General features: G+C 41.4%; 1 protein-coding gene across 2 annotated transcripts in view; it reads right to left on the bottom strand.

The window, feature by feature from the left end:
- The window catches only part of PRKD1 (protein kinase D1), a 116,803-nt gene extending 98,689 nt beyond the window's left edge, over positions 1–18,114 (bottom strand). For both annotated transcript variants that reach the window (XM_081313028.1, XM_081313029.1), the window contains exon 1: positions 17,695–18,114. In XM_081313028.1, the coding sequence (XP_081169154.1) occupies positions 17,695–17,889 (195 nt within the window). In that variant the 5' untranslated portion in view covers positions 17,890–18,114. The remainder of the gene's footprint in view (positions 1–17,694) is intronic.
- Positions 18,115–18,432: the final 318 nt, after the last annotated feature.

The following is an 18,432-nucleotide window of genomic DNA, read 5'->3' as shown; positions in this document are numbered from 1 at the left end:
GTGATCTACTTTATCAAATGCCTTACTGAAGTCCAAGTAAATTATATCCACAGCAATCCTCTGGTCCACTAATTTTGTCACTTGGTCAAAGAATGCAATAAGACTTGTCTGGCATGATCTGTTTTTGACAAACTCATGTTAGACATGACTTCTCCTGGCACTCTCAGGGAAGGTCTACTACATGTCCTAGCCCCTTCTAGTTCAGTCCCAATGGTTTGGGTAATTTCTGTCTCCTTTCCAATCTTCTCTTTTTAGTGAAGGTTGCAGTATAGATGATTGGGTTGCAGTTTGAGAGAGTTCTTGAAGAAATGGATTATCTGGATCCATTCAGTTATGTTTAAGCTCAAATACAATAGCAAACAAGCATTGCTTTCACCCATGGATCACTGGTGGCAGGACTAGAATAGGGGCAGTGCATCTTTCTGTCGTAGTTGATGTTTTGGTGGCTTTCAATACCATTTATCTTAGCATTCTTCTAGATATTTTCAGGGGAATTGGGAGGCAAAGTGTTACAGTAATTCTCTTTCTTCCTCCAGGACCAGTTCCAATCAGCGTTTATGGGGAAGGAGAAGTTGAGACCTCCGTCTTTGCTTTTTGGCATGGAATAGGTACCATTGGAGTGAAAGATATCCAATGATACATGCCCTGGCTGCCCAAGTGAGTGCTGATATGCTTATTTTCACAAGTACAAGTGCTGCTTTATTGTATTTTACAGTAAAATTATCATTCCATTTAGCTTTTGTTCAATTTCCATAAAAGGCTTCTGTAATATGTTCCACAATAGCAAGAGAGCGGTTGGAGATCCAGCCGATCCGAATCCGACCGATTGCAGTTAAGAACCTTTATAAGGTCTTATCTTGCGGCGATAAGGACGGCGAAGTCTAACTACTTTGCCGCCCTTGTCGCGTCCGCAGATAATCGCCCGGCCGCCCTGTTTAGGGTGACTCGCTCCCTCCTTAACCAGGAGGTGAGGGAGGATCCCTTGCAGGGACGAGCCGAGGAGTTCAGTCATCATCTGACAGACAAAATTGCTCGGATCCGGACCGGCTTGGACTCTGACTGGGCAGAGTCTGATGTGGAGGAATCAGGCGGTCTTGAGCATGTTATCTGGACTGAGTTCGACCCTGTTTCCCCTGATGATGTGGACAGGATCATGGGGAGACTGAGCTCCACCACCTGTTTGTTGGATCTGTGCCCCTCCTGGCTAGCTTATGCGGCTCGGGAGGGAACACGAGGCTGGTTCCATGCAGTAATAACTGCTTCTTTGAAGGAGGGTGTCTTCCCTGCCGCCTTGAAGGAGGCGGTGGTGAGACCCCTCCTCAAGAAGCCTGCTTTGGACCCGGCTGTTTTAAACAACTATCGTCCAGTCTCCAACCTTCGCTTTCTGGCGAAGGTTGTTGAGAGTGTGGTGGCACATCAGCTCCCTCTGTTCCTGGAGGAAACTGATTATCTGGACCCGTACCAATCGGGCTTCAGGCCCGGACACAGCACGGAGACGGCATTGGTCGCGCTGGTGAATGATCTCTGGAGGGCTAGGGACAGGGGTTGCTCCTCTGTCCTGGTCCTATTAGATCTCTCAGCGGCTTTCGATACCATCGACCATGGTATCCTGCTGCGGCGTCTCAGGGGGTTGGGAGTGGGAGGCACCGTTTTACGGTGGTTCTCCTCCTACCTCCAGGGCCGCTCGCAGTCGGTGTTGACAGGAGGGCAGAGATCCGCCCCGAGGTCTCTCATTTGTGGAGTCCCTCAGGGGTCGGTTCTCTCGCCTCTCCTGTTCAACATCTATATGAAGCCGCTGGGCGAGATCATTCGTGGTTTTGGGGTGGGGTATCACCAGTACGCTGATGATACCCAACTTTTTCTTTCCACCCCGAACCAACCCAGTGATGCCCTCTCCGTGATGTCCCGGTGCCTGGAGGCGGTTCAGGTCTGGATGGGGAGAAACAGGCTTCGTCTCAATCCCGCCAAGACTGAGTGGCTGTGCATATCGGCGTCTCAGGTTAACCAAGTTATTCCACCTCTAATGATGGGGGGTGAGGTGTTACCCCCCGTTGATAGGGCTCGCAACTTGGGCGTCCTCCTGGATTCACGGCTCAATTTTGAAGATCACATAGGAGCCGTGACCAGGGGGGCTTTTGCACAGGTTCGCCTGGTGCGCCAGTTGCGTCCCTATCTGGACCGAGACGCCCTACGCACAGTCACTCATGCGCTTGTGACCTCCCGTTTGGACTACTGTAACGCTCTCTACATGGGGCTGCCCTTGAAGACCACTCGGAGGCTTCAACTGGTGCAGAATGCGGCTGCGCGAGTTGTAATGGGGGTTTCCCGATACTCCCATGTAACACCTCTACTCCGCGAGCTGCATTGGCTTCCGGTTGCCCTCCGGGTGAAATTCAAGGTGCTGGTTATTACCTATAAAGCCCTACATGGCCTGGGTCCGGGTTATTTGAGGGAACACCTGCTGCCGGCATCAAACGCCCTTCGCCCAGTGCGCTCCCACAGGGAGGGTCTGCTCAGGGTTCCGCCGGTGAGAGATTGCCGGCGGGTGACACCCAGGGATAGGGCCTTCTCAGTGGGAGCGCCTGCCCTCTGGAACCAGCTGCCGGTGGAGCTGAGGACTGCTCCCGACCTCCGATCATTCCGCCGGGGCCTGAAGACCTGGCTCTTTGAGCTCTCGGGCCCAGGCTGAGGAGAAAATTTTAACTGGGGTTTTTAGTGTACAGGGTGAATTTAATGCTTTTTAACTGGTTTTAACTTTTGTATGTTTTGATTTTTAATTCCCTGTAAACCGCCCTGAGTCCTCAGGGAAAGGGCGGTATACAAATGCAACTAAATAAAAATAAATAAATAAATAAATAAGAGTAGTATCCAACTATATTAATATGGTTTTGCCGTTAATTTCAGTTCTGCAATTCTGCTCATCTCATTTCACCCTTCCGGGAATAGAATTCCAGATTAGCTATCCAGATTTCAAGTTCGTTATCAAATTCTCCACTAAATTTTTCACCACACTGAAAAATTGGTGAAATTGGGGAGAGGCAGTCTCTCAAATAACCGACTCCCATGCTATGAATGGTTTTAAAAGTCAACACCAGTACCTTGAATTAAACTCGGGGGAAAAAATGGTAACCAATGCAGTTCATGAAGCAAAAGTATAATGTGTGGTTTACGAAAAACACAAATAAATGTTCAGGTGCTGCATTTTACACCAACTGAAGTTTTTAGATACTGTTCAAGGCAGCCCCACATAAAGTGAATTGCAGTAATTCACTAGGGCATAAGTGACCATGAGAAGATCTCCTGGATCTAGAAAGAAGCAAAACTGGTGCACAATGTGAAGTTATGCAAAAGCCCTTCTAATCAGGACTGCTACCTGCTCTTTTGGGAGGAGTCATGATTCCAGGAAGACCCCCCCCCCCAGATTGCACAGAGTATCTGTTGAGCAGTGCAGCCCATCCAGGACCAAAAATGATAAAATCCTAGAACCAGATGGGCTCAAAGCCCAAAGCCACTCAGTCTTATCAAGCTTCAGTTGAAGCCAGATGATCCCCAGCCACACTATCCCAACAGCAAGTATTTTCTTTGCCAAAAAAGAATTAAGTCTCCCTGTTTATAACATCCAGGGATCTGTGACATTGTCAAATCCATTAATCTTCCCAATAAAGTCAGCATCACACTATGCTCTTTTTCTCTGTATTTACTCACTGTGACTATTTCAACAGAATTCTTCCTCTATTTCATGGTCTGCCTTTTCTTTCTCCAGAGATAAAGCTAGGCTTAAGAGTCTTTTTTTTTCAATTACACCTACATAACCATTTCTGTGCCTTTTCTAATGATCTTATTAAATGATCACTTCAGTAAGAACTAAATTTTCTGTTGTGTGCTTTACTTGAATTTCTGGGGAAAAATATATCTCCAGTGAATCTGTAAGAATTACAACATACACAGGCAGCTGAAGTAATCAAAGAACAGTACTAGATCACAGGCATGCTTAATCAACCAATAAGAATAATAACCTAGTCCTAACACTCTCTTCAAAAGGGACGCGGTGGCTCAGTGGGTTAGGACGCTGAACTTGTTGATCGGAAGGTCGGAAGTTTGGCGGGTCGAATCCCGAGTGCCGCGTAGCAGAGTGAGCGCCTGTTACTCGTCCCAGCTTCTGCCCACCTAGCAGTTCGAAAGCACGTAAAAATGCAAGTAGAAAAATAGGGACCACTACGGTGGGAAGGTAACAGCGTTCCGTGCGCCTTTGGCGTCTAGTCATGCCGGCCACATGACCACGGAGACGTCCTCGGACAAGCGCTGGCTCTTCAGCTATGAAACGGAGATGAGCACCAGCCCCTAGAGTCGGAAACGACTAGCACACATGTGCGGGGGAACCTTTACCTTTACCTTTAACACTCTCTTCTGCCTCTCTCGCTTTCTATGTATGTATGTGCACACATGCATACATACACAAAAATACATATATTCATACAGTACATAGGTTTAGAGGTTCTAATGATCAGAAACTACTTTATTAGCCTACTTCTGCCTTAGCATTGGCTATCAATCTAAGTAAGCATGGGAGCAAAAACTAAATAAATACCAATATAGTGCCAGAAATGATTAAATATTAGAAAGGAAGAAAGATGTTTTCAGATAACTTTCTGTATGCTTGTGCATTACATTATTCATGGAAATAAAAATGCTATTTTTAAAACCATCATATAGAGCTATTAGTATAAGGAATTGACAGGTTTTCATGGAAAAAACTGTCCATCTGGATGCATATTCCTGAAAAACACAGCAGTTTTCAAATCATTCAGATAGAGGAATTTACTAATCATCGTTGAATACAGAACAAAAAAAGCTAGCTGCCTTACAGTGTGTTTTCCGGATTTGGGGAAAGCTCCAGATCTACAAACTCTCAAGCTGTTCTCTTGAGACCATGAAGTTGGAATATCTTTACATAAAATATGAATACTACTATCTAGGCATTATCACTCCTGATATATATTAAAAAAGAAAACAAAAATGTCCTATAGCTCTCAAGCAGCAAAAAACAAATAGTTGAAACTAGACAGAAAACTAATCGATGTTACAGTACATTTAAAATAGAAATTTTTTGAAGGCGTTTCTGTATATCCCTATTTTAGTTTAAAATAAGCATAATTTTTGTTTTTAAAAAAAACCCTAGCTTGCAACAATTTGTGATTTAGTCTATCGGTTCTTAATACTTGCACAGATCTGCCCATCTGTGATAAAAAAAACCCTCACAAAATATTCAGTTCTTATATATTATTTATTGAAATGGAAACTACGAAGTTTATAGGGCAGGGGTGTCAAACTCAAGTTCATTGAGGGCCGCATCAGCATTGCAGTTGCCCTCAGGGGGCCTGGTGGATATGGCCTGGGTGGGCGTGGCCTACTGGGTGGGCGTGGCTAGAGTGTGTATGGCCTACTGGGTGGGCATGGCCAGCTCTACATCGTTCGCCTCAAGGGTGCCTATGGGGGCCTGGGCAGGAGTGGGACAGATCTGAGGGTCTCTGGCAGAAGGAGGGTCTCTGGGCCAGGGCCAAGGCAGTGGGGGCCATTCCCTCACTGTTTCCAGGATGGCTTCACGGGCCGCATGAAACCACTTTGCGGGCCAGATCTGGCCCCCGGGCCTTGTGTTTGACATGTCTGTTATAGGAAGTCAAACTGTTGGCTCCTTTCTCGTTCTCCAGGGCAAAGGGCCTCCAGAAACACTTCCTAGCCCAAAATGAAACTGCCATCAACACCAATTAGAATCTTTTGCTTACTGCAGGCTAACAGCAATAAATTAATAGTGTAAAAACCCATGTGCATATCCATATAACTTTGAGTGTAAACATAATATAGATGAGGACTAATGAAAACTGACTCAGAATTCTATTTTTAAGGAATTGCTTATTGCTAGCAACAGTATAAATTAATGACAACTATTGTTTGTTGTTTCCACATTCTTTTTTATAAAGTATTATCCTTAATTTTTCTCCTAGGCCTTCTGAATATCAAAGTCCTTGTCTATTAGACTGAAAAACAGGAAAAGAATGCATAATTTCTATTCAGAGAGATGCCATGCAATCTTGTCATTGCCAAAATAGTTCAGTAGCTGACAGGACAGGTTACATTTAGGGGAATTATACAAACAATAAGTAAAAATAGCAGCAATGAAAGGATACACAGGGGAATCCTGAACACTTAAGTCCAGGAAATCTGCAAAGACTAGAAACTATCTACAATACAGCAGGTTTGTCTAGAAATCACAATATAGAAACAAGCACATAGGGTAAGACATTCATCCACCAGTTTAACTGTTTCCAGTTGAATTAATCAACGTGTGGATTTGTGAGAGTAGCAGAATATTGGCATTAACAGAAGCTTCACTGAAGGACAAATAAAAGCAAAATTGCTAATTTTCACATAATGTTGATGAACCTATTATTTATTTCATTTCTCCATTCCCAAATAACTGCCAGTAAAAAGTTTTTCAAAACCAGTAATTACCAGTATGTAATCCAGCACTAGTTTTTCTTGGGAATTTGCCACTAGAAGGATACCAGATGGAGAGAACAAGTAAGCTTGCCTGAACTGAATATCTTTTTCACTGCATTATGATGATGTCACTAAAGAAACAGAGCAATGATTATCTGGAAACAAATGAAAGTTGGAGCTGAAAATGTGAAAATTCATCTTTTTCCTAATCTGGCCAACAAGTCTTGTCATGTTGTATTTTTCATTAATCTTTAACTTGAAGTAGTCATTCTGTTGCTTACAACAGTAAAAAACTAACATTTCAAACTAATAGACTGCTATGGATAACATTTACATACTGCTATATGATCACTCTCTTCTTGAAGCGATATTTTTCCAGTGCTAATAACGTCACTGGTTGACTTTTAAATCTTTTTTACCTACACTTAGATGATTTCCTACACTTAAGGTGATGAAAGAAAATGAATACTCACTAATGCAAACACTTGAAACTTTTAAAACCTTTTCAAATATAACTTCTGGAAAACATGGAAGAATTGTTATACTTAAAATACTACAGTAGTGATTAATATAAAGCATTTATGTCTATTGTTTGGCATTTCAGTTTTCTACATCTACCCATATGCTCTAATAGTTATCAGAATCAAAACATGCTTTTTGTCATTATTCATAGAATTTAATCTGGACGGCAACCTGGCCTATAATCTATAACCTAGTGATTTCCTGTTCATCTCATCTAACAGGAATAGACCCTACATAAGATCAGTCATTGTCAACTCTACATTGCCATATGTTGTGACCAACTATGCAGTTTGATTTGCCCACCCAAGTTCCCCTTAAAAACAATCATAGAAGAAGCAACTTCAATCATGAGCCAACTTTGTATAAAAAAATATTCCCATGTTGATAAATAGAAGTAAATGCTTTGGGTCACTAGATTTTTCTTAGGCCTGTATCCCTAACATTTCACATAACAGGTAGAATCTCTTTTTATATCATTAGAGTGAGGCAAGATTCAAACAACTGCCCTGGGCTACAATCTTTCAGCAGGTTATAAATTAAGGAAGCTCTTAATCTGAAGTGCAAGTCTACTTCAAAACATAAAATTTCTAACAGCAAACCAGATTCAGAGGAAAAGCAGACTTCATTGTCAGGGTGAAGAACACACACACACACACACACACACACAGAGAGAGAGAGAGAGAGAGAGAGAGAGAGAGAGAGAGAGAGAGAGAGAGAGAGAGAGAGAGAGAGAGAGAGAGAGAGAGAGAGAGAGAGACCAGGTATACAGGTAACAACTTGGATGCCAAGGTTCACTAGACAAGGCAGAAACATAGTTACGTAAAGCAGAACCCAAGAATCCAGAAGTCAATCAACACAGTCTGAGCTGTAACAGAAAACTATTTCAACACTTAACAGTGCTTGAGTAAAGCCTTAAATACACACTCTCTCAGCTTCTGCCAAGCACAGTTGGTGCCTATCAGACCTAATTACAAGGCCTGGCACTTCAAGCCCACATGCTACTTAGAAGCAGTGCTATTCCTGCTACATGCCTCTTCCCACAAATGTGCACTCCTCTTTCTGTCTTTTGCTTATGTCTAAAACCATAAGTGTTCCCATGAGCTAGGCAATCTGAGATTTAATTAAGATTCAAGTTTGTGAATTGGAACTTTTCAGTACCTAGAAATTCTTCCCTCTTTTCCCCCCACGTATAAGCTGTCAGATGTCAGGCACTGTCACCTAATTTTGCATAATGCTTTGAGTTAGGGATGCATAAAATGATTCAAATTTGAAAAGTGCAAAGTGGATTATTTTAGCCACTTCTATTTGTAGAATGGTCAAAGAACCTATTACAAGCTCAGTGCTTTCTCATCTATAGTGTTGTTATCATGTTGCAATACATGAACACTATCAAATCTTATAGGATCTTCTCTTGAAATCTTAGGGCACAATTGCTCTGAAATATACATATTCACACTTTTGAGGGAATCCCATGGATGCTATCTGAAGAAATTATGAGTGACATGATACTGGTGGGTGCTACATACCAATCCTTGCTCTTCCAAGATATTTAATGGAAGATGAAACTACCTGATCTCAAGGAAGACAGGTAAAATCTTCTTGTCAGTTCCTCTTCCATCTCTCTTTCACAAATATACATATGTTCACACATACAAAGTAACATAATGTAGCCAGATTAAACATCCTGGTGAATTATGCATCAAAAGGCTAAGGATTAAAACAAGAAAGCAGCAGAAAATTTGTATTCTAAAAATATTCTCTAATGTATCATCTGAACACTAGCTGGAAGATGGAATTTCTCATTTCATCAACTGAATTTTTGAAGGAATCTGGATCATGTTGATACATGTAAAACAGGGTAATCAATCACAGAAACATAATGGCCACTTTGGCTTTTGCTGGCCAACCCCACCCACAGAGACACCCCCTCCTTGGAGCCTTCCTATGTTCTGTCTTACTTGTTACCAGAAAAAAGAAACAGAGAGATATAGAAAAAAGAAAAGCTACGCAATTCCTTAGTGGTACTAGAAAGTGTCTATTTGAAAAATCATACAGTTAATAGCACTGAATGAAAATATGATAGAAAAAGTGATGCAAAGGTTTTTATCAATGTAAGTGTCATTGATACACTGCACACATACATACAGTGCCTCAATAAACAGAACTGGACAACTCGCCGTGGCCAAGTTGTTGTGGCCAATTCATCATGTCCAACTCGCCATGAGACAACTCACCACGAGACAACGTGCCACTGGACAATTTAATAATTCAATTTAATTTAAATAAAAAATCATTTTAATTTTTGTCATTCACATTTCATTCTATCCCTCCTTTTGCATCCTTTCTTTAATGATTCTATTCCAGCATTTCTTTGATATTAGAACACTTGTCCCTCAGCAAGTTGTCCCACGGCGAGTTGGCCGCAGCGAATTGTCATAGACCCTTTATAAATGTGCCAGCTCCATGGCTATTAGTGACTCTCTTTTATATATGTATAGCAACTCTGATTGTAAATACAAAATTCCCTGACTCTTCTAAGAACTTCCAGATTCATTTGGTGACCTGTCCCAGATGTATATCCTACAGCAAAAATCCACTAAAAAGTTCAGACTTCACCTTTATCTTCAGTAAAAACCATATCCCTTTCCTCACACTCACTTGTATGTATAATAAAGAATTTTACATTGTGAGTATATAATAATGGGCATCACAGTCAGGGTAGGCAGAGCAAATGGCTCCATATGGCTCCAATAAAAGTGCCAAATGCACCCTGCTGTCAGCACTCAAATTCTCAAGCACTGGGGAACTTAAAATAGAATCAGTAGCCTGTCATTAAATATCCAAATGCAAAAACAGTGGAGTGCACCAGGAAGCCAACTAGTAACACCTTGTCCACATGAACAACCAAAGTGTAGGTGTGTAATCACAAACTCACATCTCCTGTGGCTTACACATGATGTACATATACATCCCCCAAAAGTTTTCCTTTTCTTCTAATTTGTATCTGTTTTCTGTTCATTACCAACAACTTACGCACTAAGGTTAAAGGGTATACACTCCTTGATTAAATGCAGAAGAAAGAAGTGACATACAGCTATGGATAATTGCCTCACCGAAGGAGAAAGAAAGCCTGCAGAGCAAGTTAGGTAAAGACTCTAGTTGGGATGCAGCCAGCTAGCCCTCACTCTCTCTTCCTCTCCCCCCTCCTCTTTCCCACACAACAACTCCAATATAAAGGGAAAAATCTCATTGTTTTTTAGTCAAACTTCACAAGACTTCCTACTAAGTCATCCTTTTTCCTGAAAAGGCAGAAAAGACTGTTGCCTCTGGAGCTGAGAAAAAAATTGCTTATTTCCTTTATTAAAGCATACTTGAAAGTTTTAGACTTTACTTCTTATCTAACCAGACACCAAAGTTATTTTCTTTATGGTAATTCAACAAATTTGACTTGGTTACCTAAACTGATACATCAGAGCAGAAAACACATCGAAGGATAATTTAACATTATCCTCTGCCAGCTTTCCAGAAGTATTATTAAAGTTTAGTTTTAGTTTTAGTTTTATTAAATTTTTATACCGCCCTTCTCCCGAGGGACTCAGGGCGGTGAACAGGGCATATGATAAAAATACAAAACTACAAAAGTTAAAATAGAATTAAATTAATGCCCAAGATAAAACAATAAAATATACAAATATTTAAAACCCAAATTAACTCCCCATCAGGCCAGGCCAGCTTGTTCAAACAGGTGGGTCTTTAACCCGCGCCGGAAGGAGCGGAGATCCGGTGCCATCCGGAGCTCCACCGGCAGTTGATTCCACAAAGCCGGGGCGCCCACAGAGAAGGCCCTCCCCCTGGGGGCCACCAGCCGGCATTCTCTGACTGGAGGCACCCTGAGGAGGCCCTCTCTGTGGGAACGCACAGGGCGGAGGGGAGTTGACGCCGGCAGCAGGTGGTCCCCGAGGTATTCCGGACCCATGCCATGTAGGGACTTAAAAACCATCACTAAGACCTTGAAAGTTGTTGTTGTTGTTGTTGTTGTTGTTGTTGTTGTTGTTGTTGTTATTATTATTATTATTATTATTATTATTATTATTATTATTATTTTTAAAATGTAAAAATTTCAGCAATATCCAATTTTTTCTGTAGGTTCTAGTGAAGCTAAACAAAATATTGCTATAGTAGATTTTTGCTTCTTAATGCATTTCTAAACAAAATAATAACATGAACTTCACCTTGTATAGCTAATGACTAATGAAATCCCACTTTCGTCTGCAAACTGGGAAGACACTCCACCTCCAGGCATAAACAGAGTTTCCCTTTGATTAATTCTACATAGCAGAAATTATTAGAATACATATTTTAAATGCAGTTATAATAAATATAATAGCACTTAGCACTTAGACTTATATACCACGTCATAGTGCTTTTACAGTCCTCTGTAAGTGATTTACAGGGTCAGCATATTACCCCCAACAATCTGAGTCCTCATTTTACTGACCTCAGAAGGATGGAAAGCTGAATCAACTTTGAGCCAGTCAGGATTGAACTCCTGGCAGTGGGCAGAGTCAGACTGCAATACTGCATTCTAACCACTGCGCCACCACAGCTCTAGTTCTATAAGAAAGCTCTAGCTCAATTTAGCTTTCAACTATTTATATGCTATTTAAATTAACTAGCTGTTTCAGTTTCATGGGCAGGAATGGGAGGCAATGGCCTGGATTTTGGTGGGAAGGATTACATGTTCCTAAAGTTTGAAAATAATTAATGGAGTTGTTTATTTTATACTCTCTTCAGTATCCATTCTTCTTTAAATAAAATGTTGGGCTTACTTAATATAGCTTCTAAATAAGAGGTGTATGAAGAAATCCATGTTTCTTTCATATAAAAGCTACGAATCATTTCTTAGCATGTGTGGAAATGGTTAATACTTAATAACAAAATCATAGGAACTCAAAACATATAGTTTGATGCTTTTTGCTTTACAAGTGTTGACTCTGTCTGAATACAGGAAGAGAGGAATTGCAGAACAATTTCACAAGGCATACGTCTGGTACCCTTTCTTTAAGGGGCACAATGCAGTACCTTTTTTTTCTCTCAAAAAAACAAACACTGCCAGGGAAGTTATGTTGGAATGAATGCTGTAAAGAAATGTATTCTAGATTTTTATAATCAGTCATTCAATGTAAATGAGTAAAAATAAAAAGCAGATAGCAGTTTGCTCACAAACTAAGGAAGTTTCAGTGACCTTTTTATTGATATGGTGTAGGATCTTGCAGTTGAAGTTTTAGTCCTGTTTTGGCAGGAGGAATATAGCCAGAGATACTCCTTCCTGTATTTCAGCTAAAGAGATATACAGTATTTGATTCATTACATAATCGCATCACCAGAAATATATAGCCTCTCCAACTTCTTATGCTTCACCTGATTTTCCTCCAATATATTTTTTTCCTAGATCAGAAAACACGAAGGATATAAACAGAATTGGGGAAGATATATAATAGCACAAAAATCAACATTCTTCACCTTTTGAAATAATAAACAATTTTAAAAACCCGGAAAAAAGGTAAAGCATTCTGATATTAAGATCCCAAACCAAAGATACTTCCTCATGGAAAGAAAACTTCCAAGAAATTGGAAGTCGGATTGGAAGTCAGTACACAAGATCATCCAATAAAATCAGACCTAAGTACATTTCTTATACTTACTCTTTAACCATAAAGTCCAAATAGATACTTCTATATTGTGAAGGATTTAAGCTACTAAAACTAATAAAATGTGTTTATATCATATTTGGATGTAGTTGAAAAGCTTGCTATGGGTTAATCCTAACACACTGAAAATGGGATATGGTGTTTTAAAATTTCAGTCCTAACACTTTTGATTATATTCTGTTATATTTTATTTTTAAAAAAACTGTCAGAAAAGGTTAAGTTTGTAACCATTGTCTATAATGTGGTTTTAAGTGAAAGCAAATATAATGGCAACAGCTCCATCAAATATTGTGGATGGACACAGGTTTAATGAACAGGCTTCTTACAATCTTGCAGGCATAAAACCTATGTAATAATAGATATAAATAGATTTAAATAGAGGAAAGATCAAATTCAAAATGCTATCCTTGGAAACATGTTATAACAGTGCTATAGAATCCACATTTTCTTCCTATAATATTCTAAAAAAAGTTAAAGTATTAGATTTAATCAAAATTGCTCTAAGCCCATTGAGAACATAAAACATTTTATCTAAATAATCTATACAAATGTATTTATTTTATATAATTTATAATGCTGCCCGTCTCATACAAGTGACTCTCAGTGACTTACAAAGATTGAATATAGAAAAATCCCAACATATAATACCTGGCAACCAAGGATAAATAATCACACCACTCACCGAAAAACACATCAGCCACAACAGAGTTCATCTACCTCCTAGCCCTAATGCCTAGGAAAACAGCCCCAACATGCTTTGTTGTGGGGCTGGGACCATCTGAATCTCCAGAGGGCTGCTGTTCCACAGGGGAGGCAGTGCAATTGAGAAGGCATAGCTCCAACGCTCATCAAGATGTCATTGTTTGTTAGAAAGGATCTGGATTTGCACAAGGCCCATCATCCCGCATCATTACCACTATTACCACAAGACAAAAATCCCTGATATCTTCTCCCCCAGAAAATATAATCACCTTAATGGACCACCAATGTATAAAAGGGAACGATTGCACCTAGGCTGGGGTGACTTATTTTTCTTGTTTAGACTAAGAACATAAAACTTCCTACCCTATGTCACTTTCCTACTATATAAGCTGCGGTGAAAAAAATAAAGGTAAAATAAACTCTATCTGCACTGTAAGATGCATTTAATTGGATCTGATTCCGATTTTATTGCAAACCTTCCCCATCAATAATAAGTCAAGAATGTGGAAAGAATATGAGAGAAACATATATTTTCATCTCAAAGATTTGGGCTGCAAAAATCTGAACCATCACTGGATGGTTGCAAAGAGTTAGTGGTTTCTGCATCTCTTTGACTGATTTTTTTTTTTACAGAAAGCACTAACTGCAACAATAGATCAGTGATCAGGTTCTCCTTTCAAAGTTTATTATGTAAAGAGGTCACCTGGAAATTCCCCCAGCTGAAATTTAGCACCAATGCTTTTAAATTTAAAAGGTTCCTATCCACTCTGACATCATATTTTTGTCCTGAACAAAAAAGCCCTGATATACTTATCCCAATCATTTGCACCAAATTCAGTTTGTTACCAAACATAAACCTTTCCTTAAGCACCTAAAAGTTCACTGAGGACAATACAGGTGTTAGAAAATAAGACCTTGTTATTTCAGATATGTACACCTGTCATTTTTCCTTCAGTGCTAAGAGGTCTTAGCCTCTGCTACGGTATTTCCTTTAACAAGAAGTTAAAAGTACGGTATCTGTAATGTAGTTACGGAAGTCCCCAGTATAAAAGGGTAAAATCCAAAAGTATTTGTGGCTCCCGTTATCAGGTTCTTGGCTGTAACAGTTTGAGACTTCTGTCCTTATGCTCACAAGATTTGATATTTTTGCGGCATGTAATTGATTTCTAATAGTTTTTGTGAACCCTTCATTATTTCCTAATATGAAGTGCTTGGTACCTTACAGATTTCCACATTATAGTTTAACTGCCAACTTTTTCTTATTTCCAACTACTAACATCTTTCTGGTACTGCAATTTTATATGTTACCAATGCTTCAAATCACAACATTTTACCACTAGGAAAAATAAATAAAAACAAAATTATTAGCAGTACACATCACTCTTTCCTCACTATATCCCACCTGAATCATGCAATGCTATATCCGTTTTATTGTTTTCTAGGAAATAATGTATTTGTTTGCTGTAATAAAACTTTTAAAACAATTATCCATCTTTGTTCATAAACAAAAGGATTAGATCTATGCAAACTATAATCACCATGAAACAACAGCAGCAGCAACAATACAATTCTCCTCCCCAACTACTTAGTATGGTGCAGTGATTAGTCAGTGTGTTGAGTTTTAATGTGGGAAACCCCTGCTTGAATAGTCACTCAACCATGAAGGATGCTTGATGATGTCAAAAAGCTACAATGCATCACAGAATTGCTACTGTACAATGAGGGCAGATCATCGCTCTTGTGAACTTCCACAGTCTATTCAGTCTCTAATAAAGCAAATAAAAATTGGGTATATTGCAGCTTAATGCATAATCAATGCAAAACCACAATGATAATAACAAAACCACAATAAATTAAGATGTCAGTAAAAAGAATAACTAAGAATAAAGGACTCTATGGAGGCCTTGGTGGTCTCTGAGCTTGGCTGCTTGCTTGCAGACATATCATTATGTAACTAGGTAACATCATTCAGTGCTGATGATGTTACCTAGTCAGGTAATGAAATGTCTACAAGCAAACAACCAAGCTCAGAGAGCACCAAGGCCTCCATAGTTCAACCCTGAGCTGCATATATTGTTTTCTATGGTATTGACATTACAGGAATCTTTCACAGGCTACATCTGCCTTCTGATTTTGTCAACATTCCTTCTTAAACAGGTAGAACAGACACATATTAGGCAAACCTTTTCTGACCCTCAGTTGCAAACCCAAGGTTACTTGATTAGGAAAGTAGATTAGGGTACTCGATTACAAAATATAGTTCATTTCTTTGCAAATCCCTTTACACCACCATAAGAAGCATTAAAAGATTTCCTTCCAGACACCATCTTTATACCTTAAGCCTTAATTTCTCATTAAGACGACATCATTATCTTCTCACACACAAACAAACAAAAGAGGGAGAGGGGAAAAAACATTCAGTAAACAGGAAGTTGAATCTCATGGGAAACAAATGGTAGCTGGCTATGGATAAATAGAAATCTAATCAACTGTCATCAGGGGCTACTTTCTAAATCCATTTTATGCATCTGTGAAAATTGGCTGTTTCTTGAAAAGCCCATTCTATAACAAGCCAGTTCGTCTATAAAGTAGTACAAAGTAGTTCTTCATATCTTAAAAGGCTTTCTGTGAAACCACCAGCTGTTTGGAACTAACATTACCACTTTCAAAGAGGAAGGTGCAATATGTCCCCAAATAATAGCCCCTGCAATTTTACCACCTTCCAAACTAGGATGGAAACTCCTGGAAACCACATGGGGTAGATAGTGCTCTTGGGTGAAAATGGCACAAATAATATCATGTCAGCAATTCTGGGGTATGAATTACCCTATTTTCCTCAGCCACGTGCATTCATTCATTCCCATGTTCACCAAATCAATACATGTATTGATGTACCAAAGAAGGGGGAAATGTAATAGCACTCTCAAAGTGAAGGAATGGGGCTAAAGCAGATGATAGGGAAAGCGTGAGAAAGGGAGTCAAAATAACTTTTAAAATTTGGTATAATGGTTGACAGTTCCATAGATGAGCAAACAAGGCTGCTGCAAAATGCACATTCATCCATAAAAATACAGTACTGTATATCTTTTCAACGGAATAGGCATAGGGTTCGAGGCTGCACTTTTATTCACACGTGGTGCTCCCCAAGTTTGTTACCTCTGTTGCGGGAGATGTCTGGATGTTCTGAGAGCTCCTGACATATCCAAAGATTACTAGTTTGGGGAAACAATTAATCCAGGATTTGACTCAGCAGAGTTTAGCTGTTAGGGTTGCATTGCAAGATGCCACTTTTGTATCCTCTGCATACTTTTGGGAAATATTTTTTTTTAAAATCGGATTTATGGAATCCTCACATTTCAGCCCAGGAGTCTTCTTTCCTGGACTAGCTGCCGGATTCCATCTGTTAAGGTCAGAGCCGGCATTCCACATATCCCAGCTCTTACCGGCTTGCAGGCATCAGATTACTCGCCTGAGCACAGGCTGCCAAGCGTGCCGGCTTGTTTTGCTTTCTGGCTTGCAAAGTGGAAACTTTTATTTCCCAGCGGGCATAATGCAGGGCCGAGGGATTATTTTGACAGCTGCCAGTGCGCCCCTATCTCTCGGTTTCTTTCCAGCCCCTCCTACTAAACTCATTCCTGGACACAGGAGAAAGCCCCGCGGGTGGAGACGGACGAGGGAGGAAGAGAGGGAGAGAGAAAGAGAGAGGGGGAGGGAAGGAGAGAGAGAGAGAGAGAAGAGAGAGAGAGAGAGAGAGAGAGAGAGAGAGAGAGAGAGAGAGAGAGAGAGAGAGAGAGAGAGAGAGAGAGAGAGAGAGAAGTAAACTTTTTTTTCCCGCGCGTGGCAATCAAACTCTGCCAAGAGTCATCAAATAAATACAACTAACCACTAAGGAAAGCATAACGCGAGGAAAGCAAGGGGATTCGGTTGGAAAGACAAAGAAAAGACGCATCCCAACTTCATGACATTGTATTCTAGTCCGAGGACGTTGCAGTCCAAAGGAATTCGCTTTTATTAACTAAAATGAATCCCGGGCCGGGATTTAAACCTTCCTGAAGCGGTGGCCTCCGCCCCGCGCCCAGCTATCTTGGGAGACTTTGCCCAAACGAGGCGAGCAAGCGGGGACCGCGGGAGCCGGGATGGCAGAAGAGGCGGCGGTGGTTACCTAGCTGGGAAGGCCAGATGCTCTCTCTCTCTACGGTACAATCGGAGAGTCTGACGTCGCCCGCTCCCAAAAACCCAGCCGGGGAGGGAGGCGCCTTACCTTTTGATCGACGATGGAACAAGCCATTTCCCGGACGTGGGTCAGGCTGAACTCCCCCGAGGAGTCTTGCAGCAAGAGCACCGGCTCCCGGCTCAGGCCGATCTGAAGGTGGAAGGAGATGCCGCCGCCGCCGCCGCCGCCGCCGCCGCCGGGCTGCGAAGGACTGGGCGGCCGGATGACCGGCGGAGCACTCATCGACAACTTCCCGCAGCAAAGAAAGATGTGAGAGAGAGAGAACGCGGCTTAGTAAGGAGGAGTTTGCCAGAAGAAGTGGCCGCCGATAAAGTGGGGCTTTTGCAAACTTCCTTGAAGCCGCTCGGCTGGCAACGTGGAGGCGACGGCGGCAAAGGACGCCGAACGGACCTCGGCTACCCTTGGAGAGGAAGGCGAGCCTCGAGGGGGGAGCGCCTCTGCCGCCGCCGCCGCGTCTCCCAGCGCTCACTGGAGAGGGAGGAGGAGGCGGTAGCGGCGGCCACTGGGCGGTCAAGCGCGCTTTGCGAGAGAAAGAGGAAGGGCGGGAAAGCAAGCGTAGGCGCCGGAGTCACCACCCGGCGGCCTTGAGTAGCAACAGCAGCTCTGAGGCGCCTAAGTGGCGGGGCAGTGACCCAAACCCAAAGAGGCGGACCTCCCCTTCAGGTAGCCCAAACAAGTCCCTCTGACACGCTTTTCCCCTTGGCGCTCACTCCTCTTGTTTTTTCCCGCCCCGCTCGCTCCGCGGGGCGCTGAGTTGACTTCCAA

Source organism: Vipera berus (assembly GCF_964194415.1).
Source record: "Vipera berus genome assembly, chromosome: 1".
NCBI lineage: Eukaryota > Metazoa > Chordata > Lepidosauria > Squamata > Viperidae > Vipera > Vipera berus.
Note: the sequence above shows the minus strand (reverse complement) of the source record. Positions and strands in the feature narration are given on the sequence as shown.